Source organism: Stegostoma tigrinum, chromosome 1 (assembly GCF_030684315.1).
Source record: "Stegostoma tigrinum isolate sSteTig4 chromosome 1, sSteTig4.hap1, whole genome shotgun sequence".
NCBI lineage: Eukaryota > Metazoa > Chordata > Chondrichthyes > Orectolobiformes > Stegostomatidae > Stegostoma > Stegostoma tigrinum.
The window spans coordinates 158,380,469-158,405,225 of NC_081354.1; the positions used below are offsets into that span (position 1 = coordinate 158,380,469).

Below are 24,757 nucleotides of genomic sequence, written 5' to 3' on the forward strand. Positions count from 1 at the left end.
GTGTCAGCTACTTGCCACCATACCTACTTGTATGATGGGTATCCATGCCATACCAACTTCTTTAATAGCCGCCTTTCAGCTCTCTGTTTTGGATCCTGCCCTCTTCACTTCCCTGCTGTTGTGGCACTCAAAATCTGCCTAAGGACTTTACTGGCTTGACCATGCCCAGTGTGTCTTTGTCATGTCTGATGCCTTGGTAATTGTCATGTATGCCTGGTATTGTTCTTACTGTAGCTTTGTGTAGAATATTGATACAGCTAGATGGTTTGCTATTTCATCAGACAGTGAAGAATCAGCAAAATTTTTAAGGGTATTTAATCTCATTTAGGCTGGACATGGCAACATGGCAAAGATGATAGGTTTCCTTCTCTGAAGTTAGCAAATCAAATGGGTAGTTTGATAGTTTATGGGTACTGTTACTGAGACCAGCTCCTTATTTCAATAAGTCAATTGAAATTCCCCAGTTTGGAGTTTGAATTTGACTCTAGATCATCAGTCTAGGCTTCTAGATTGTTGGTGACAAAATCATTGTGCTATCATACCCGTTGCCATCCCTGTATTACACGCAACAAACAGGGCGAGAGGAGAAGGATAAGCACAGAAGAGCTTTTATCTGGGATAGCAAACAGTATCTCATTTAAATTGTCATAGTATATTTTATAATATACCAGCAATATGCAGAGATAACCAGACAGAGTAAACTCAAAAGCAGGCCTTAAAGGAGGAAACTATTAAACCCTCAAATCCCTCAGCCATTATCTGGTTTTCTTTTGATGGTTTGAATTAATGAAAAGTGACGTATTTTTAAAATTCCATTATAAATTTTTTTGGCAGCTAGCAAAATCTTCAGGTAACATCGCAAATTCAGACATGCTGAAGCAACTTGAAATGGATATGCGTGCTGAAATTTATGCAGATTTTGTGAAGACCCACAAAGAGTACGAAACCCAGAATTATATTGTACTACAACAAGAACAAAAGCAATTGAAGGGTGACATCAGATATAGGGTTCAAAGGGCCATGGAGTTTTATGAAAATGGCATAGAACAAAGGAGAAGAAAGTAAGTAAATTTGTGGTATTGCTGAATGGTTTTTGAATTTAATATTAAACCATGGAGTTACAAGTCTAATCTTTATTTATATATGCAGGAGAGACATGGATAAATGATGAACTGTCATGAACCTGATAAATTGTGTTGTTGAGTGAAAGGTGTGTAAATGTACTCTGAGTAACCATGACCAGTTTGCAGTGACCCTTTTTTGTGTAATAAGAGAGACAATGGGGTTAAGAGTCAGGGGGATAAGAGTCAAAGAATGGTTCAATTCAGCATTATTGAACATTTTTTGAAGAAGAGTCCTGACCTGAAACGTCAACTTTTCTGCTCCTGCTGCCTGGCCTGCTGTGTTCCTTCAGCTCCATACTGTATTGTTATTGAACACTTTATCAAGAAAAAAACAATGTCTGTCAAATCTGAGGATCACTTCACAGGACTCTTCAGCAAATAACCTTAAATCTCTAAATGAACGTCGCCAATCTACGCTAGCTATCTACTGCTGACAAATGCTTCTAAAGATTCACTATGTCCTAGCCACACGTGCCTACCCCTGTATTTGAACTGTTTATCTGAAAAGCCTTTTAATACCCATTATATAAGGCTGGGACAAGCTGTTCCTTAATCTTTGAGGGTTGGTTTCAGGATCTCTCATCTAGAGCTGGTTCTAATCTTTAGGTCATCTCACTGAGGTGGTGTTCAGGGTCTGGTCAGTCTGATGCTTGCCACAAGGTACAAGGAATTGGAAATGCTTTGCCACTTGGCTGCCAGTCGATGCCCGTATCTGGAGATGTCATTGAAGAAGGTGCAAAAGAAAAGCCAGCTCGGAATCTAGGTTGTCCCTTTTTATTCTCCTCTTCATGCCTTTCTCAAAGATTCTGTGGCTTGTGTCCAATACTAGCATCAGGTGGGGGCAAGAAGATCCAATAAGGTGACTACTTTCCATATTTGGAGTTTTCAGAATATGGTTTTGAACCTTCAGTTGTCAAGTATTTCTTTGTCATGCTCTGCCTCTACCCTACTGAGCTGAGTAACATCAAGTCTATGTATTCTTCTAACAAAGCAGGTTCACCGAAGATGTAAATAACAACTCGTTCGAAAACAATATGGTGATTAGCACCAGGCCAGTCTGATTTTGATGGGAAGTTACAAGTAGAAGGTTTGGATGCATGAATAATGTCTGTTCCAGCTCTCTAGTTTGCAAATTGCAGAGCCCCGCTAGGTTTAAACTTGGCTTCCATATTTTGAGCATTTATCCATGCTCTTGGAAAAAAGTGTCAATGTATCTGTAATAATCCAGGAGATTGTGGGTCACCTGATTCCAATTGTACCAGACCTGCTATACCCTGCACTGCGGAAGTAGGCCATTCAGCCCATCAAGTCTACACTTACCCTCCAAAGAACATTCCTTTAAGCCTTACCCCATCCCTGTAACTCTGTACTCTCTATCACTAATTCAGCTAGCCTGCACATTCCTGAACACAACAGGGCAATTTACCATGGCCAATCCACCTAACCTGCACATCTTTGGACTATGGGAGGAAAGCAAAGCACCCCAAGGAAACCCCCACAGACTCGGGGAGAATGTGCAGATTCCACAAAGTCAGTCACCAGAAGGTGGTATCAAACCCAGGTTCCTGGCACTGTGAGGCAACAGTGATAACCACTGAGCCATCATGCCCACACACTCCTCCAGTCTGTTAAATATTTTCCTTTGAGCTCCAGCTGCCTGTAATTCAGGGGCATTGGAATTGTCTTCCAAATCTCCATCAGCTCATCACCTTAAAGATTCTCAGTTTGACCCATCATTTTGACAAGTTTCGAATCATCTTCTTTGATTTAGCCATAATTGTTTAAACGAAGGTTAAGTTACATGTATCAACTGGCATTTGTTTGTGCACAATACCTGAAATTATCATTGGCATACTGTCTAAGGATGTAAAGCCATTCTACGTGTGAAGCATTTGAAAAGTTTAATAAGCCTTTTTAAAGTCCTTTAAATATAAGTTTTTTTGATCATTTGAGGCTACGAGATCTTCTGGAAGCTGAAGAAAGTGAGTACATGAATCAACTCTCCCTTTTGGGAGAAACACCTTTAGAGCGACAAGCAAAAATGAGACAGCACGTAAAAGACTTGAAGATAAAAAGGGAACAAGAACGACAAAAGTTGGTTGCAGAAAAACTTGATCAACGGTTCAGGTAACTTTTTATATTGGTCTGAACTCTGGAATTGAGAAATTTATCCAGCTTTTGTGCAAACCTGCTACGTATAAAATGTAATGACATGCAGAGAATGGGAAAATGAGAATGCTAAAATTCTGCATAAATCATGAAGTTCATTGGGATTCATAAGGCAGCTGAATGGCGCCTAATGATGGGACACTGCAGTCGCCCATCTGCTCTCTCATTTTGAACATGAAAGATATGTTTATGTACTGCAATGTGCTGCATTTTGAAAAGGCAATTCAGGGGAGCTGAACAAAAACCTAGGAGTGCAGGTTCGTAGTTCCTTGACAGTGGAGTAAATAGGATAGTAAAGAAGGCATTTGGTCTGCTTCCCTTTATTGGTCAATGTATTGACATTAGGAGTTGGGAGGTCATGTTGTGCAGGATATTGGTTAGGCCACTTTTGGAATACTGCATGCAGTTTTGGTCTCCCTGCTATAGGAAGGATGTAGTGAAACTTGAAAAGATTCACAAAGGTGTTGCCAGGGTTGGAGGGTTTGAACTACAGGGAGAGGCTGAAAAAGCTGGGGCTATTTTCCCTGGGGCTTTGGAGGCTGAGCAATGACCTTATAGAGATTTATAAAATCATAAGGGGCATTGATAGGGTGAATGGCCAAGGCCTTTTCTCCAGGGTGGTGGAGCCCAAAACTAGAGGGCACAGGTTTAAGGTGAGAAGGGAAAGATATAAAAGGGACCTAAGGGGCAATTCTTTTCATGCAGTGGGTGGTGTGTGTGTGGAATGAGCTGCCAGAAGTAGTGGAGACTGGTACAATTATGACATTTAAAAGGCATCTGGATGTGTATCTGAACAGGAAAGGGTTAGAGGGATATGGGCCAAATGCTGGCAAATGGAACTAGATTAATTTAGAATTTCTGGTCAGTACGGACAAGTAGGACTGAGGGCTCTGTTTTCATGCTGTATGACTATGACTCTCTGCTTTTAAATTCACTTGTACGTTTTAAGCCTTTCATCTATAGATTTACATGCTGAACTTTTAATGTGGGGCGTATCACTTGTGCCCACAGCATCAGCATTGTGGCCATTAGTGGAGTGTATTTTGGACACTTTAGTGGCTGAAGGAAGAGATACAAAGGCTCGGATTTTCGGTCCTTAGTTGGGTAGCAGAAATTGGGAATTACCTTGGCTTGCTGTGCTGCACTGGAGCTAAATCATGGTGTAGCAGAAAAGGGTGTTGAATGGAGTTGGGTCTGTTGCCCAAGACAAATCAGAAACAACCATAGGACCTGCCAAGTGCCTTTTGTGGCTTGTTTACAAGGTGTGTATCACTTTTCTGGCACTCTTTTCCAGTGGTTTTGCCAACTTTTTGTTCAATTTGGTCCTATCCCTTGTCCCTCACACCCCTTTCACCTGCTCCCACAGCTATGCCACACTTCGTTCAACTGATGCTAACCTGTACCCCACCCATCTCATGATTCCTGATTGACACTGTCCCAAAATTAATGCCAACTCATCCTAACCCTTTTCCTTGACCTTCCATGGCCATTAATAGCACCCATGAAAAATAATGTCAAGACACACTATGCTCTGACATAATGATCTCCATGCAAACTCACCCACTGGAGCAGAAGCCTGAAACCATGTTCAAATGAACTTTTAAGAAAAATTCTAAGCATTTATGATAGCCTTTGCTGTGTAAACTACTTATGAAAATCCATGCAAAACATTTAGCCTCCCTCATATACTTAACCCCTTATGAAAATTAACAATTGAATTCATAACCAAATCAAGGACAGCTAATTCTTTAATTGCTTGTTTGAAATCTCACTTTGATGTTAGTATTTCCCACTGAGATAATAGAAGATTGTGAAAAAAACAACATTGATCATATAGTAATAGCCTTTGAGTAACGTCAATAAATACTTATTCTAATTGTTAGAACAGATTTTCTTAACCTCTCACTGACACAATTGGCTTTTAAAATATTTTTTAAAGAGCTGAGGATTTAAATAGTTTCACTGTTCCACAGACTTAATCTACCCTGTATTAGCATTTATGATCAATCTAAAATTTTGTAATTTTCACACTTAGATTAAGGGCCTTTCTATGACAGAAATGAAATCTATTTATACTCCACCCTAAGATTAAATGATGCTATTGAGTTCAGGTTTCTAACCTGTGTTCATCACCCATTTCATTCCCAGGAAAAAAGGGATCTGTAAGAAAGGGGACAGAACTTCTGGATCTGGTCCCATGTGCCATTTTTGAGACTTCATGTCATCTTTACATAAATTCAGGGAACTGAGGGAGAGGAGGGCACAGAGACAGAATTCCCAAATTGAAAAAGTATTTACAGGTGATTTCTCCTTCAACACTAATTGCAAATTGCCATGTGGGGCTAGGGCATTGATGAGAGATGTGCTTCATTTAACTAGAATTCAGAAGCCTAGAAAATTTCAAACACAACAGATGTTCTGGCTCCTGGCTTCCTTTGTGCTCACTGACTAAATTTATTTGTGGGATGTGGGCATTTCTGGCTCACCATCATTTATTGTCTGTCCGTAGTTGCCCTTGAGAACATAGTGGTGAGCTGCCTTCTTGAACTGTTATTGTCCACCTGCTGTAGGTTGACCCACAATGCCATTAGGGAGGGAATTCCAGGATTTTGATCCAGCAGTGTGAAAGAATGGCGATATATTTCCGAGTCAGGATGGTGAGTGGCTCGGAGGGGAACTTGAAGGTGGTGGTGTTCCCATATATCTGTTGCTCTTGTCCTTCTAGAAGGAAGTTGTCATGGGTTTGGAAGATGCTGTCTGAGGATCTTTGGTGACTTTTTACAGTACATCTTGTATACAGTATTCACTGCTGCTACTGAGTATTGCTGGTGAACGGAGTGGACGCTTGTGGATGTAATGCCAATCAAACAGCAAGCTTTGCCTTGGACAATGTCAAGATTCTTGAGTGCTGTTGGTGCTCCGCTCATCCAGACAAGTGGGGAGTATTCCCTCACACTCCTGACTTGTGCCTTGTAGGTGGCGGACAGGTTTTAGGGAGTCAGGAGGTGAGTTACTTGCTGCTATATTTCTAGGTTCTGACCTGCGCTTGTAGCCACTGTGTTTATGTGGTGAGTCCAGTTGAATCTATAGTCAATGGTAACTCCCACGATGTTGATAGTAGAGGATTTAGTGATGGTGACACCATTGAATGTCAAGTGGCAGTGGTTAGGTTGTCTTTTATTGATGATGGTCATAGCCTGGCATTTGTATGGCACAAAAGGTATTTGCCATTTGTCAGCCCCAAGCCTGGATGTTGTGATAAACACTTTTGAAGTGTTCTTCAGGTCTCTACTCTTCCATGAATTAATGATGATTTTGTGTTGGTGATTTTATGTTTGGAAGTGTGAAATAAAATTCCTATTTATATTTTACACTGAAGTATTGACCTATATGAATGAGAACCATAAAAGAAGAGCTACAAATTAAACATATTCTAACTCATGATATAGGCCTGAGAATTTTATGACACTATTCACAAACTTACATATAAGCTTTCAATTTGACTGACAGGGATTGATGCTCAGTGCAAACCAAAGATATTAATATAGATCCGATAAGGACATGCAAGCAAATGAGCAAGAAGCACTATGAGGCCTTGCAAACCTTTGAGTCTGCACCACCGTTCAATAAGGTCATTGCTGATCTGATTGTAACCTCAGCTCTGCATTCTGTTTCCATGGTAAACTTTCACTCCCTTGCTTAACAAGACCCTACCTTCTTTGGCCTTAAAAATATTCAAGGACTTTGCTTTCACCACCTTTTCAGGAAGAGAGTTCTGAAGACTCAATATTTAAACAGCGACCCCTTGTTCTAGATTCTTCTACAACAGGAAACATCCTATCCACATCTACTTGTCAAGAATAATCAAGAACAAAAACAAAGTTGCTGGAAAAGCTCAGCAGGTCTGGCAGCATCTGTGAAGGAAAAAACAGAGTTAATGTTTCGGGTCCCATGACCCTTCCTCAGAACAGGGTTCTGGGAAGGATCTGGGTGTCTGACAAAGGTTGGTATATATGTATAGCACATAATAAGGAAAGCTTGCAGAATATTGTCATTTATAGAGAGGTAAAGTGACGTTATGCTTCATTTATATTGGGCATTGATGAAACCACACTTGTAATACTGTGCATAGTGCTGGTCACCTTATTAAAGGAAGGATGTAACTGCTTTGGAGCTCAAAGAACATATACCAGGGTTAACACCTGCAATGTGTGGGTTGTCTTATGAAGATAGCTAGGACAGGCTTTGCTTATATCTTAGAATTTAGAAGAGAAAGAAACAACTTGACTGAAACAAGATCCCGATTACTCTTAATAAAAACCAAAAGAACTGCTGATGCTGTAAATCAGGAACAAAAACAAAGTTGCTGGAAAAGCTCAGCAAGTCTGGCAGCATCTGTAAATGCAGAAACAAAGTTAACATTTCGGGTCTGGTAATCCTTCCTCAGAACCCTCTTATGTTGTCCCAGCAAACACAATAGGATTAGCGACCACAGCTGGGATCATTGATAGCCCCCAGATAATGAGTGTTTTTTAAGCCAGGTTACAGTCAGGGTCTTGCAGCAGGGACCTGAGGTGTTAGTCTGGGACAGTACATGGATGGTAAAGGTAATGGGGTCAGATTGGAAAGGGGAGGGATAGGAGAACACCTGAAGGAGCGTGGGCAGATTTGGGAGGGGACCTCAATCAGAAAGTGGGCTCAATAGGAGGAATACCTACCCTTTTCTACCCGATCTTCTCCCTGATCCAATCCTTGACCTTTTGGCACTGGCAGCAAAATTATGGCCAGGCGGGAAGCTAGGTTTTTTATGGCCAGTTGGAGCAACAGTGAAAGTGGGCTGGCCTACACCTGTCCCCCTGAAAATTTAAGACAGTTCTGGGACCTATGGGTAAGCAGCAGAAAGGGAATGTTAGATGTCCCCTGGCTTGTATGCCTGCCAGCAGGATCCCGTAAAATTCCGTCCAGAGGCAGGGTCACTGGACCCGAAATGGTAATGCTGATTTTTTTCTTCACAGATGCTGCCAGACTGCTGAGCTTTTCCAGCAACTTCTGTTTTTGTTCCTATTTTACAGCATCTGCATTTCTTTCCGTTCTTAGAACAAATACTTATTTATTTGAGATATATGCACAATGGTATTAACTCAAAATAAAATACTAGCTTCCTAGCAAGTATAGCTTGAGACAAATAAATGCTTGTTTATTCTGGTGAGAGTAAAAAGGTTCAGCTTCTAACCTGCCTTGTCTTAATATTGCTTATGGTTCTCCTGAATATTCTCATGGAATATGCTGTTCTCCATATTTTCCCCTGAAAAATCCACAAGGTCACCATCACACCAAACAAGAGCTGTTTTGGAACTCTGAATACCAAAGTATTGATGAGATCTGCAGTTCTTACTGCTATTTCTCTGCAATCATTAAAAGTGTTGTTTCTTACTTGGGTTGGTTTTGCTGACACAGCCCAGATATTGATTTTAGCAAAACTATCCATTTTTTTCCAAACGCATCTGTGATCCTCTGTAGGAATCAGGGCCTAATGGTTTTACTGTTGGACTGTTAATCTAGAGGCCTAAGTATTATACTAAAATCCTGCCACAGCAGATGGTGGAATTTGAATTCAATAAAAATAATCTGGAATTAGCAGTCCAACAATGACCTGAAAACTTGTCTGGTTTACAAATACCCTTTAGGGAAGGAAACTGCCATCCTTACCTGATCTAGTCCACATATGACTCCAGACTCTCAGCAGTGTATTTGACGCTTATGTATTTGACGCTTATGTATTTGCCCTCTGGACAATTAGAAATGGACAATAAATGCTGGCCTAGCCAGAGATGCCCCCATCTCGTGAATAAATATAATAAAATAAAAGGTAATTCTGCAAAATTATTTTTTCTGAAGTCGGCCATACCAAGTAATTGGATGTTTCAAGTCCATTCTCATAACCATCTTTCAAACTATGTATTCACTTTTTTGTTGTAAAATCTAAAATTCTTCAATATGTTCAGTAACATAACTACTGCACCATCATATTCAAACCATTTTTCTCAAAGTTTAGATTGTATCATTACGGTACTCTGCTGCTCCACTTGTGACTGGTTTCTATATGTATTTTAGGGAACAGTGTGAGGAGCTGCAGACAAAGCTGTCTCATCAACGAGTACTAGAGTTGGTCAAGGATAGAAAGGCGCAAATAGAGTTCAAAAAGAAGCTGCAAGATCAGCAAAAGGAGGAGGAACAGATCTTTGAGGACTTATGGGAGAAGGACCGACTTGCCAAAGAGGAGAGGGTAGAAAGGGAAATGAGAGAGCAACATGAGAAACAGCAAGGAGTCCTGGCTGGACTACTGGAACAAATGGCAGAAACTAATGCTAAACGCATGGATCAGAAGCAGATGATTAAACAAGAGGCAGACTTGATGGTAAGAAAAGCATATAAAATGATTGAGAAAAGTTTCATGATATTTCATTTCCTTCTTTGTCTTGTACTTAACTCAATTATGACATGTTAATTCTCTAATTTGTTTTCTAATTCTCAAATGTTTTGTTGTTCTTAGCAATTTGTTTTTCATCTTGCCTAAAGCTGTTGGCTTAGAAATTGATAATAAAATGTGAGGCTGGATGAACACAGCAGGCCAAGCAGCATCTCAGGAGCACTAAAGCTGACGTTTCGGGCCTAGACCCTTCATCAGAGAGGGGGATGGGGGGAGGGAACTGGAATAAATAGGGAGAGAGGGGGAGGCGGACCGAAGATGGAGAGTAAAGAAGATAGGTGGAGAGAGTGTAGGTGGGGAGGTAGGGAGGGGATAGGTCAGTCCAGGGAAGACGGACAGGTCAAGGAGGTGGGATGAGGTTAGTAGGTAGCTGGGGGTGCGGCTTGGGGTGGGAGGAAGGGATGGGTGAGAGGAAGAACCAGGGAGGCAGAGACAGGTTGGACTGGTTTTGGGATGCAGTGGGTGGGGGGGAAGAGCTGGGCTGGTTGTGTGGTGCAGTGGGGGGAGGGGATGAACTGGGCTGGTTTAGGGATGCAGTAGGGGAAGGGGAGATTTTGAAACTGGTGAAGTCCACATTGATACCATATGGCTGCAGGGTTCCCAGGCGGAATATGAGTTGCTGTTCCTGCAACCTTCGGGTGGCATCATTGTGGCAGTGCAGGAGGCCCATGATGGACATGTCATCAAGAGAATGGGAGGGGGAGTGGAAATGGTTTGCGACTGGGAGGTGCAGTTGTTTGTTGCGAACTGAGCGGAGGTGTTCTGCAAAGCGGTCCCCAAGCCTCCGCTTGGTTTCCCCAATGTAGAGGAAGCCGCACCGGGTACAGTGGATGCAGTATACCACATTGGCAGATGTGCAGGTGAACCTCTGCTTGATGTGGAATGTCATCTTGGGGCCTGGGATGGGGGTGAGGGAGGAGGTGTGGGGACAAGTGTAGCATTTCCTGCGGTTGCAGGGGAAGGTGCCGGGTGTGGTGGGGTTGGAGGGCAGTGTGGAGCGAACAAGGGAGTCACGGAGAGAGTGGTCTCTCCGGAAAGCAGACAGGGGAGGGGATGGAAAAATGTCTTGGGTGGTGGGGTCGGATTGTAAATGGCGGAAGTGTCGGAGGATAATGCGTTGTATCCGGAGGTTGGTAGGGTGGTGTGTGAGAACGAGGGGGAACGAGGGCTTAGAAATTGAGTTTGGGCACATTGACATTGTAGGTTACAGTCCTTACACTGAATTATGATGCCCATCATTTTGAAGGTCTTTGCTGCCAAATTCCTAGACCAGTTGATCCTTGCTGAATACAGTCTCTGGGTACTGGGTGAACTTTGTTACCTTGTCTTAATAACTTTCTTTCAAGACTGTTTGACTATTTCAAATATCTGTTCCATGCGCATGGATTTTTGGCTTGATACCACACAGAAATGAGAACCATGGCGATGCCTTCCCCTATCTTATCCAGACATGGTGACTATTATTCCACCACTGCCTTGCTACAGTCAGTTAATTCAGTACAGATCAGGAATTGAACCTTGGATCTCTGTGGATTCATCTGACATTGCTGTTCAGGATCAACTCATGTTTCGTTTAAAAGGCAATTTTTTATTTTTTTACCATCTTGAGCCCAAAAGGAATATTTGTGTTAGATCTGTTTTATATTTTTCTTCGAGCTTTCAGCCATTAATAAAGGATTATGATTCCGCTTTCTAACTATAGAAAATTCACAATAGGAAACATTTCCACTCACACTGTGTAAATTTGAAGAATTGTGTGCAATTTACAGTACAGAAACAGATCAGTTGACTCTAAAGGTGAATGTTGTTGTTTACATTCTCCTTGGCCATCATCACTCTTTGATGCTTGTTAAGTCATTGAGTTTCACAAATTATTATGAGAATGAGGTGTACTTCAGTGCTGAAAAGAGACTTTCTGGAAAATCTTTCTCCTTCAGACTACAGGACTGTTAAATTCTGACTGCCAGAGGAGCCTGAATGCAAATGTCACTTGAAAGTGAGTTCATGGGCTGAATCTTAGCCAAAACCTAACGTATAGTATATTGCTCCCTTCATTGGAAGATGCCTGCAATGTTATGGGATTCTACTGCTGAGCCTGCAGCACTGACTTCATCTTTGAGAGACAAGATGACGTGGTGTCACCTGGCACAAATAACATTTGTTTAATACATTTGCTGAGTTTCAGATTTCCAGCATCCATTGTATTTTACCTTTAACACATCTGTAATTGGATGATTGAGAGATCCCACACAGCTATGTATTAGCATTGCATAAAGTTCACAGAAGTTGTTATCTCAATGGCCATTGAGATAAGATAGCAGCCACTCTTTCAGTTTGCAGGTTCTGCTCTAGCACCTAATATTATTTTGACAGTGTCTGAGGATATACTCATCCTCAGAAACACTACCTTACTCAACTGGAGGAAATGGCATTGAGGACATTAGCCTGTGGCCCTTCTGTACCTCCTACACATCCTGATGGGAGCTCAAGCTGTGACTGCTGCATGTGGAGGCTGTTTGGTAAAACTTGCTATTAGTCCTGAACTTGTCTGCACACCTGTTGCTTTTCCATTTCCCTGGACCTCGTTACATCTTAGCACCAGCAACAAAATCCCTAACTGTGGCTGGATCCCTTAGTCATGCCTGCATGAAAGAAGCGCAAAATACTGCAGATGCTGAAATCTGAAATAAGGGAAGAAAATGCTGGAAAAATTCAGCAAGTCTGGCAGCATCTATGGAGCGATAAACAGAGTTAATGTTTTGAATCTGCTCAGACTCTTATTCAGAATCTTAACCCTTCTAATAGACTTGTGTGGAGAACATGAAAAACAACACAGATCCTTAGCAATGTGAGCAGTCAGCATTTGCATCACTGTCAAATTGTGGCTTAGCATACTCCTCCGTACAGCGGGACATGGAACACTTTCACAAGGAGTGCCCTGGAATGCCTGTGCGTGATAAATTTCTGTTGGACCTTATTCTGATGGATGCAGCACCTTAGTGTTGTAAAGAGACATAGCAGATTGTAGATTATGTGAGTACAGTTCAAGTTGAGAGGGAATCTGTTCGGTGTCCCTGAGCAGCCTATGGAGCCTTGCATTAGGTTTGCACTTTATGACCCCCGGTGTCTCTTCTTAGGTTACTGACAATTACTTCTGTGTCGCAGAGATGAAAATCTTCAATCTGCAATGACAAACACATGGTCACGATTGCTTCTGACCAGCATTTGTGTCTCTCACATTTGGACACTGTATGCATTTTGTAAGTATGATGCTATGATTGCAAGTGATCGCAATCTACACTGCAAGTACATGATTATGCAATTGCCATGGAAGGACCTTCTTTGTATCATTCAAGTGGAGCCTGTGTGTTGTCACTGTAAAAACCATGTCTTTGAATTTTACTGTTTTTTTTATTGTAGATTGAAATGAGAAAAAACTGTATTAAAATTCAATGATTTGTGAGGTATTGTATGCTTGTAAAAGCAAGCAATTAAAGCAACATTTGATTACAGATACTTGTGCATGGGGAATCACGTCTTGCTAACTTGATTGAAGAAGTAACAAAGAAGATTGAAGGCAGAGCAGTGGACTGTGTCTATATGGACTTCAGCAAGGCTTTCAACAAGGAACCACATGGTGGACAAGTTAGCATGGAATCCAGGGAGATCTAGCCTTTGGATACAAAATTAGCTTGAGTGTAGGAGACAGAGGAGGATAGTGGTGGAGAGAGATAATGGGAACTGCAGATGCTGGAGATTCCAAGATAATAAAATGTGAGGCTGGATGAACACAGCAGGCCAAGCGGCATCTCAGGAGCACAAAAGCTGACGTTTCGGGCCTAGACCCTTCATCAGAGAGGGGGATGGGGGGAGGGAACTGGAATAAATAGGGAGAGACGGGGAGGCGGACCGAAGATGGAGAGTAAAGAAGATAGGTGGAGAGAGTGTAGGTGGGGAGGTAGGGAGGGGATAGGTCAGTCCAGGGAAGACGGACAGGTCAAGGAGGTGGGATGAGGTTAGTAAGTGGATAGTGGTGGAGAGTGCTTTTTGGTCTGGAGGCCTGTATCAGTGGTCAGCTACAAAGGCCAGTACTGCATCCACTGCTTTTTGCCATTTATATAAATGGTTTAGATATGAATATAGGAGGTGTGGTTAGTAAGTTTGCAGATGACATAAAAATTAGTGGTGTAGCGTACCGTGAAGAAAGTTATCTCAGTACAATGGGACCTTGATCAGGTGGATCGAAGGTTTGAGAAGTGGCAGATGGAGTTGAATTTAGATAAATGCGAAGTATCACATTTCGGTAAGGTGAATCATGGCAGGATTTGTGTACTTATTGGTAGGGTCATGAGGAGTGTTGCCGAACAAAGACATTGGGGTGCATGTTCATAGTTCCTTGAAAATAGAGTCGGGAGTAGACAGGGTGGAGAAGAGGGTGTTTGGTATGCTTGCCTTTACTGGTCAGAGCATTGCGTATAGGAGGTGGAATGTCTTGTTGAGGGTGTACAAGACATTGGTTAGGCCACTTTATGATTACTGCATTCAATTCTGATCTCCCTGCTATGGAAAAAGATGTTGTTAAACTTGAACGGGCTTGGAAAAGATTTACAAGGATGTTGCCAGGGTTGGAGGGTTTGAACTACAAGGTGAGTCTGAATAGACTGGGGCTATTTTCCCTGGAGTGACAGAGGCTAAAGGGTGACCGTATAGAAGTTTAAAATCATGAGAGGCATGGTTAGGGTGAATAGCCAAGGTCTTTTTCCCAGGGTTATGGGAGCCCAAAGCCAGAGGGCATAGGTTTAAGGTGAGAGGGGAAAAATGTAAAGGGAACCTTTTTCATGCAGAGAATGGTACGTGTATGAAATGAGCTGCCAGAGGAAGTGTTTGAGACTGGTACAATTACAACATTTAAAAGGCATCTGATGGGTACATGAATAGGAGGGGTTTAGATGCATATGGGCCAAATGGGACTAGATAATTTATGATATCTAGTCGGTAGACACGAGTTGAACTGAGGGATCTGTTTCCTTGCTGTACAACTCTATGACTCTATGACACTCATAGATTCTGTTCACACACCTGCTGGTTCAAGCAGTAATAGATGGTTTACAGATGAGCTGTAGCCAAGAACATATACTATTAGAGATTCAGCTGGTAACGACAACTTACTGATGTGGACTAGTGACCAGTTATCGATGACAAAGGCCTTCTGCCTGCAAACAGCTATGTGATTGGTTCACAGGTAGCTGAACAGCTTAGAGCTGTGAACAAGATAGGGAAATGGCATCAGATCATCACCAGCTTTCCCTGTCCTCAAAGGCAGTCTAAGCCTAGCTTCTTTTATCTTCAACAGTTGCATGAAGCTGTGACCTTGAGTTAATACTTCAGAGCATTTTTGTAGGTGTGAACTGGTTACTGTACTTCCTGTGAATGAGTGAAAGCACCTGGAGAAGGAAGATCAAGAAACAGCATTCTAATCAGTGTAAGAATTATTTTGGCTGGTCCTGTGAATGGCTTTCTCAGTCTTGCCTTGCACCAAATATGCTCTTGTTTATTCCTTGTCTGTCTGCATGAGTATGTAAAAGGGATTAATAACAGAAAGAGTGCTCACTACTTGAGTTATATGTCAGTAAAATAAAACGAAGAGCTGCCAATGTTGGAGGCCTGAAACAAAAACAGAAATTGTTAGTTAGACTAAGTTCTAATGATGCAAAACGTTAATTCCATTCTCTTCAAATGGATGCAGCCAGATCTGCTGAGTTTCATCAGGAATTCCTGTTTTTGCTCTAGAGTTGTCAGTGGTACCTAACTGTTTACCTGTAGTTACAATCTATTTTCTTATAATAAATCATTTTTATTAGGCACCTGCTGTGTTTTCTGTCAACTTTCGTCTGGAAGACAGATAAAACGGGGAATCCTGCTTGCATTTTAAAATTTTTGTGACAGGTCCAGAAATAACAGGACTTGATTTCCAGCATGCTACCTCAGTGAGGTGAAACAGGACAGAAAAAATCCAATGACTGCTCCGACCCTAGGTGTGGTTGCAGCCAGTTTCTGTTTGTAGGTCACATTTAGAAATCAAGAAATTTTGGAAGGAATTGCAGGTTGTACTTGGCACTGAATCCCAGGCTAATCCTGGTCATCAAGGGCCCTGCCTCCAAATCTCTAAGCCCTTCCCTTCCTTAGACAGCACATTGCTATTGATTTCGCCATATATTCCCATCCACCATCTGGAATTACAACTGCAGCTTTTGTTGTAAGCCCCGAACCTAGTCACTATAGTTTAGTCACCATCACCATCCTGATACACACTCCTCCTTTGATGCCAAGATGATGGTGCCTGCCACTAACTCCCAATTTCAGCATTCTATTTCCTCCCATGCATTATATTCCTCCTTCATTTGTTAGATTTCTTCCCTAACCCCTCCCCTGGGCTGTCTTTGTCCCCTCCGCATCCCAGGTTTCTGCATCAGATCCCTACCATTGAGTCACTCTACTTCCCTACTGTGACACTGCCTGCTACTACCCATCTTGATGTTCATTCTGCTGACCCCCGGGACTGACCATGACCCATATCCCTAACCAGCCTGAACAGTCAGTCCCAACTGAAGACTAACCAGACACCTGACTGCTTTCCATGCAGATCCCCAAATGGTGATCCGGGACCCCCTTGCTGATGGCAACCCCCTTGACTTGACAGCAACTCAAACCATTCCCACACTATAGGATGTCTGAAAGGAATTGGTATTGAGATTTAGGCATTAGCTGACCTGAGATTTGGCATCAGTGCTTGTCCCAGGCCCATATTGTGTGTCTCCTATAAGATCATTTACAGTTGACAATGTGGCAGTTACAGCACGGAGATGGGCATCTGAGTCAAATCTGCTTCCCTACCTGGAGTTGCAACACAGTAAAATTAAAATCTTCAAAGGCTCAAAAAATTACCCCAATGGTCCTTAACCACTTTTGAGTAGCCAGTCTGGAATTTTAGGATAATCGATTATAAACCTGCTGCCTTTATAGCTTAAACAAAAGATCTAATACTTCATTAACAATATAGTAGCTTTAGCAGAGTAAACTGAGACAGTAAGGCATTTGAATTGATATTTACAATTTGAGCCAAATCATTTGTTTTCAGCACCCACTCTCACACATAAGACAAACAAATAAGCACAGTTAAGGGATAAATCAATAAAAGGGAAAATAACAAAACTGGCCAGATTACTTAAGCAGCTTCCATAACGTGTTATTTCACAGGTACATAGGATTATCTTGGAATTGACTAATGCCATCTTTTCCAGTTCACTCTGAAGAATCTTCAATATAATTTAATTTCTATTCTCTGAATCTCTAATAGCTGATGATAAGAGGTTAGGCAAGGTGCTTTTGACAGGGCACTTTTAAATCTTCGTGCATTAGCATCAAGAGCCAAACTCCTTCTCTCAGAAACTCCCGATGCAAAACAGTTCAAAAAAACTCTAGCCCCACCCTATATTGGACCATCAGTTCTGACCCAGTTCCCAGGTATTGACCTTGTTAATGACCAAACAGCTGATATCTGGTTAAGTACAAGACCTTTCAGTTGTTGAAGCATCCATAGAGCACTTTTTAACGAGAAACAACCTGCAATTAACTTTCAGCATTCCATTTCCTCCCATGCATTGTATTCCTCCTTCGAAAACCAATAACAGTTTGTTTTATTTAACAGTTCTTTTTGTTAACACAATCTGCTGCTACCATTCTAAAGGTCACCTCTCAGCTCCCAGTTCATAGCTCCAAACAAAAAATGGTTAAAAAAAAATTGAAGTATCAATGATGGCTCTAGCAGGCTCCCTGTTGATCCCAACCTTGTGAAAATGGTTACTGATTGCTCTCGCAAGGTATCTTTCAGATCTGGCGACACGGTGGCATTACTACTCATGTGGCCAGTCACTCTTGCATATCATCTTTCGTAATGCATCACTAAACACATGACATAGCCTGATTTTCCAGGAAAGCATACAATATTTCCATTAGTCAAGCATCCACAACTCTTAATATACCTTTGGGACTATTGGTCTAGCCTTCTGGCTCGTAGAGGAGCTACTTTATGCACTGATCACCTGCCAGTGCTGCTCAGTCTTTACGATCAAAGGTCAACATGCCAGAGGGTGGGCAGAGATGCCTTTATACAGCCTTTATTGTACCTCTTTTTCCAAACATAGGCCACATCCCATTAGTGGGGAAAAATGTGAACAAGTGATGATTGCAATTGGCATGTGTTCATGAGGATGTGAAGAATAACAGAAGGAAATTAAAAATTGTTAAAATACTTAATAATGCTATGCCCTTTTCAAAACATTCTGTATATTTATCAACAGTGAAAGTCCAATTCACAAGCTTGCAATCTATATTTGATATCTTGCATATCAGAATAATGAGGAACGGCAATTGAGTGTCTTATTCCCAAATTAATATGTAAATGAAGCAACTGCATTTTTGAAGTTGGCACTACTAGTTTTTCTGATCCATCACACTACTAATAGTTTCAGCAAAAGTCTCCAATTCATCTTGGCTCCTAGCTGCTTGATTTACACTGATTGAATAAGCAACTAAGTCTAGGCTCATCAATTTTTGGTGATACAATCAGACAACTTGTACGGAATGAAATGGAGGTTACTTAGTTTGTCTCCCCAAGATATCAGCATAGAACATAGAACAGTACAGGCCGACTCCACTATCCTCTCCTGCAATCCATTCCACACTTCTACCATTCTGAGTAAAGAATCTACATCTGACTTCCCCCATATCCACCTCCACTCGCTTTAAGACTATGCCCCCTCGTAATAGCTACCTCCACCCTAGGAAAACGTCTCTGGCTGTCCACTCTATCTGTACCTCTGATTATTTTGTACACCTCTATCAAGTCACTTCTCATCTTTCATCATTCTGAAGGAAAAGCCCTAGGTCTCTCAACCTTTCCTCATAAGACCTTGCCTCCATTTCAGGCAACATCCTGGTAAATCTCCTCTGCACCTTCTCCAACGCTTCCATATTTTTCCTGTATTGTGAGATAAACACTGCTAATTTTTTTAAGAGAGGTTAAAACAAAAAAGAGTAATCTTTTTTATGTATCTACTACAGTGAGGACTGAAGTTTCAGCACGTGTTATGATTGCTGGTGCCTACCAGCTGACATTTGTGAGATTAATGCTCAAATGTCCCACCCCAAAGTCCCATGACAAACATAAAACATATCTTAAAAGACATCTTTGGAGTCCAGATTGTTCTCTTGGCTTGTGATGACCATTTCCACCCTTGGCAAAATGGCTACAATCTTCTATTATGTCTCTTTTGTACCAGGCAAATGGAAATCCTTGCTGTAAATCCCATTCTGTGACACGGCTGGCCTAGTAATGGGAAAGCAGAGGCTCTATTCTTTGCAAGGGTAACTGGAACTTACAAAACTCTCATGGTCAGAAAATGCCGCAAGATTTCACCAGTTCAGGCGGCATCTATAGGGGAAAACAAGTTTAACATTTCACTGTGCATTCATTATTCTGATAAGTAAGTGTTTTCTTATGGTGGAAATCTATTTAAGCAGATAAGGAATTTTGCATCAAAATATTCAAGGTATTACTAACATTTTCAGAACCTTAAAAATGTCCATAAGCGGAAAAAAAATCTCTTATTGGAGCTATATACTTGTCACAGAAAGAAAGGCAACGTCTTTCAAAATTAGAAGATGAGAGGTTGGCACGGGAGAAGGCTCAAAAACAGAAAGACTTCTGTGAACGTTTGAACAGATCAATGGCACTGAAGAAAAAACGGTTAGCGAAGGAGGAGGAAGAGGAGCGGGCACTTGATGCAAAGATAAAAGAGCAAGCTCTGAAGGAAAGTGCTGAAGATGCCCAAGAGCAATTGCAGAAAAAGGTAAGAGACCTGAATCATCTTGTACCACAATATAGGGGAAAAAAGTGTTTTTGTCATGATTGAAGTTATCTTGGTAGAATCATAGAATCCCTACAGTGTGGAAGCAGGCCATTTGGCCTGTCGAATCCACATTGACCCTCTGAAGAGCATCCCACCCAGACTACCCCCTATCCTATTCCTGTAGCCCCTCATTTCCCATGGATAATCCATCAGCCTGCACATCCCTGGACTTTGGACAATTTAGCATGGCCAATCCACCTAATCTGCACAGCTTTGGACCGTGGGATGAAACTGGACCACACGGAGGAAACTCATGCTGACATGGGGAGAATGTGCAAGCTCCACGTAACAGTCGCCCAAGGGTGGAATCAAACCTGGGTTCACTATGAGGCAGCAATGCTAACCACTGAGCCACTGTGCTGCCCCTTTATTCTTCTTTATTTTCTCCTATTTATTATTTCCTTATTTAATAATTCTGAATACTGGATACCTTGTACAAATTTGATACAATTTTGGATCCATTCAAAATTAGTATCCCCTTTCTTGTTTATTTCATCCCTCTACATATTTATCTTGAGTACGACCATATGAACATTCACATTAGGAACAGAAGTAGACCGTCAAGTAGACCACACTTGACCATCTGAGCCTATCCACTATTCATAGCTCAATTATTCCACATTCCCTTCTACCACCAAGAACCTTTCTTCCAATGTTTACTAATCTGTAGATATATTTCCTAATCAACCTGTTCAGACGTGTTATTGCACATCTCTGGAGCAGATGGAACTTGAATCTGGACCTCCTGGATTAGAGGTATGGATACTACCACTGTGTTATAAGCACCCTTAGTGGCAGCTTTGGAATGCTCTCTATTACTCCAGGTGCAGTACAACCTGATGTTCAATGTGACTTTAGTTAGATTCGTCTACATCGAATGATAATGATTGAACATTTGCACAAATGCTTATATCCTAGTTTGTAAACCCATTGATGAACAAGGGGAAAAATCTAATTTTACTCTCAATCCTGTTAACTTAAAAACAATTTTTTTTTCCTTAGCTGGATCTCCACAGAGAAGTACAAATGTATCGAAAATATTTGGCTCAGAGGGCAGATGATGAAAGACGTCGTGAAGAGGAAACAAATCGGCTAATTGAGGAGGATGTAGAGAAAACGTGGGCTAAACGCAATGAGCAGGTGCGTCTAAAGAAAGAGGCTCTAGATCGCCTCAAGAAGGAAGTAATGGAAACACGCAGACTTCAGGTTCAGGAACGTTGTAAGTAATTTGTTTGGCTTCTCCCCAAAGATTTTTTAAAGTTCATTGATTAAATTATAGATTTGATTTTCACTTCACTCAGGAAAACAAGCTGGGCAATCTAATAAAAAAAACCTAACTCCCCACAAATCCCTGTACAGTTTAAAGTTTAACCTTTCTTCATTCCCTAATGCTTGCTTCCTAGCCAGATGATTCCTGAAATCATACGTGAAGAAAGAATATCTGTGCTTGGTCTGGTGAAGATGTTGGTTGCCAGTGGTGACATGATAAGGACATGGAGGGCAGGGTCGTTTGCTGTAATCTGCACTGACCTGGTAGTGTCACCTTCTCTTACTTTCTTTGCATAGCTGGATTTCCTGAACGCTGAGAGCACATTATAGGCAGTGTTAAATATGAATCAGGCCAACATTTCCATTGTGGAAGTCCAATTTACCTGTGTGAATGAAGTGTTCCATCTTCCCAAATTGGGACATTCATGTGGGTTAAAGTCGCATTGACCTTCTTTTCGTTTTTAAACACCGACTCTCAGACCACTCTTACCTGTCATGAAGTTTAGTATCATGGCCTTTAAACCATGATGTGATAGTTTTGGGGAAGAGATCTTCCTAAATGTGGTGAATGGCCCTTTAATGAACATCTAAAAACAGAACTCCTTGAATTAAACAATGGAACACATTTTAATTTGTCAGCCAGGGCTCCCTGATTCAATCAGATTATCAGGCCTGTTTGGAACTCATATTCAGTGAGGTTGACTTTGTTACAATCACTGTATCTGTCTCCCTCTGAGTCTGTAGACAGAGGCTGGTCCTTTCTAGGAGAGCCTCCTGGGGTAGTTTAGCACTGGGTCAGGTTCTTCTGACACAGCATTTGATACAGGAGGTGTGTAATGCATGGGACCTCGCCTCTTGCTCCAAGAGTGCCTTAGTGGAATTTCACCCTCTTCTACCTGTGGCAACAGCATCAAGGTGGCTCCTTCAATCATGTCCAACTCTGATTCAGAGGGCTTAACAAAGCTTAATGGAGATGGTGAATTCAAAGATTCGGGAAGCATTTCCGAATGTTCCAATGGGCAGGGAACAGAAAGCTCAAACTTAACTTGGTACAGAGTCTTCTACCCATCAGCAGCTCTGCTTGTGCTCTCCTAGAGTTGTATGTATGTGGTCGTATAATCAAATAATAACCATTACAGCTTGATATCTAACAAGGCTGTAGGCAGTTGCATCTAGCCAGCTTTCTAAGTATGGACTGCACTTTCCATCAGGCCATTGTATAATGTTGAATCCCATTTGACTTTAAAAAATAACCTCAAATTCCCTGCTGGTAAATAATGGCCCATTAATTGCGACTAACCCTTCCAGGACTCCATGTGTTGAAAAAGATGTGTGCGGTTTTTCTATCATCGTTCCTGTGTTGGGTGAATGAAGTCTATGCATGTCCAACCACTTTGAGTGGACATCTAGAATGACTAAGAACATTGAGCCCATGAAAAGACCTGCACTGTCAACATGTAACCGAGTCCTGAGTTTACCCACCCGTTTTCATGAATGTGGGAGAGCTGCTGACAGTAATTTTTGACTTTGTTGACACTCCGAGTGTTGCCGCACCAATGTGACTGTGCCTACATCCAAGCCTGGCCACCAGACGTAACTTGTCACCAACATCTTCACTTTTGCGACCCCTGCATGACCCTGGTGGAGTTCAGCCTGTATCTGGCAGCGAGCTTTGCTTGGGACAATTACTGTTGCTCCCCATAACAATATTCCATCGTCTACTGTGATCTGGTCTCTCCAGGTCCAAAAAGATTAAAATTCTAATTGTGATGGCCTTTTGGTTTCCCACATTAATACAGACGGTTTCTAAGCATCTCATTAAGGGCTTCATCACAGACTTCCGCCAGTCATTTTAATCTAGTTGAAAGTCCTGATACAGATTTCTCTGGTTCCAGAAGTGCTGAGTAAAAGCGACAGCATTTTAGAGGAGATGGTAAGAACTGCCGATGCTGAAGTCAGAGGTAACACAGTGTGGAGCTGGAGGAGCACAGCAGGCCAGGCAGCATCAGAAGAACAGGAAAGAAAAGTTCTAACCCGAAACGTCAACTTTCCTGCAGCTATGATGCTGCCTGGCCTGCTGTGCTCCTCCAGCTCCCCACTGTGTCATATCAACATCTTAGAGGATGCTTGGGGTTGTAATATTGATTAGCTCTGTTCGTCAATTCTTGAAAAGTTTTAGTATCTGGTGCCACAGGGAAAAAGTTGCAGCTCCACAAGCAGTCATAAGAGTTACTTGCTGTTTCCCATCTGCCACAATGTCATTTGCCCTTAGAAAATAACGCATTCTTTCCACATACTGGGCCTCCTCAACAGCAGGGTCAAATAAGACAAGCTTCCATAACAAAACAGAAAGTTGTAAACACAGCCCAGACCATCACGCAAGCCAACCTTCCATCCACTGATTCCATCTATACTTCTCATTGCTGCGGAAAGGCCACCTACGGCATCAAGGACCCCTCCCATCTCAGTTATAATCTCTTCCAACCTCTTCCATCAAGCAGAAGGTGCAAAAGCTTAAACACATGTGCCAACAGGTTTCAGAATAACTTCTTCCCTGTTTTTATTAGACTTCTGAATGGGCCTGTCAAGTTTAAAATCTAATGTTGATCTTAGTTTTTGTGCACCTTCTTAGTCACTGTAACGTTGTATTTCTTGGTCTGTTCAATCACCCTATGATCTTTGTATGTTATGATCTGCAGGACTGATGCAAAACAGAACTTTTCACTGTACTTACATACATGTGACAATAATAAATCAAAATGTAAAAAATCAAATCAAAGCATGATGCTTACCCCCAACTCAAAGACGATGGTTGTGAGCAGATTTCTTCAAGATCGTGCCCCAATGCCACTTTGAAATAACTCCACAGAGGCGACTATTCCATCACCAAGTCACCCTCTATTTACACCTGAAAATTCCTTGACTTTAGTACTGCTTCATTCATCATCAAGTACCAAAGTGTCATTATCTCTGACACGTACCCTTTCTGTATGTCAGCCAGAGTTCCCTGATTGCATACAGATTAACAGTCGCATTCGGGGAACTCATATTTTATGAGGTCCAATTGGCTAATCTATACAGTAAAATATTGAGAGGTTTTAATTGGTAAACACCAACATTTTCATTGCGCCTTAGTATTGAAATCCATAGTATGTTGTTTGTGAACATGATAAGAGGTTAGGTAAAACTGATGCCAGCAAACATTTTCAGGCTTGCGATAGGCTGTGACATTTTAGTAGTTGCCTCAGCATAGTACACAACTATTTTTAAAATCTTATGTTATTTCTCTTTTCTGTAAAAACTGTTAAATCAATGTAGATCTCAAATTGTACTCTATGTTTCAAAAATATCTCATCCTGAATTGCGCAGCGTGTAGGTATGGGGTCTAATAATAATAATAATAAAAATGAGATGATATGCATCTAAGTTTACTGGTTGATAATTACCTGGTCTGTAGGAGCTTAAAATTACTTCAGAAGGCTGCCTGGGTCTCCATGTTGATCTGAATTCTTTTGATGATCATTCACCTGCACATTTTGATGTCCATTACTTCTGTTTCTCATTTTTTGTTCTCTTGGGGGCCCTAAGCTCCTATTTGCTCCCATCGCCATTACCAAGATGTGCCAGATTTGACCTCTCCCCTCCCAGATACTTTGCTATCACTAATTTCTAAGTTGAACGATCATTACTCAACTGTCTTCTTATTGCCTGTGTCCCAAGGTTGAATTAGGCCA

At 41.6% G+C, this 24,757-nt stretch overlaps 1 protein-coding gene across 1 annotated transcript in view; it reads left to right on the forward strand.

The window, feature by feature from the left end:
* The window catches only part of cfap53 (cilia and flagella associated protein 53), a 44,610-nt gene that overhangs the window by 7,365 nt on the left and 12,488 nt on the right, over nucleotides 1-24,757 (forward strand). The window contains exons 2-6 of the mRNA XM_048539431.2: nucleotides 835-1,061; nucleotides 3,078-3,251; nucleotides 9,408-9,711; nucleotides 19,476-19,694; nucleotides 20,757-20,973. Coding sequence (XP_048395388.1) covers nucleotides 835-1,061; nucleotides 3,078-3,251; nucleotides 9,408-9,711; nucleotides 19,476-19,694; nucleotides 20,757-20,973 — 1,141 coding nt within the window. The remainder of the gene's footprint in view (nucleotides 1-834; nucleotides 1,062-3,077; nucleotides 3,252-9,407; nucleotides 9,712-19,475; nucleotides 19,695-20,756; nucleotides 20,974-24,757) is intronic.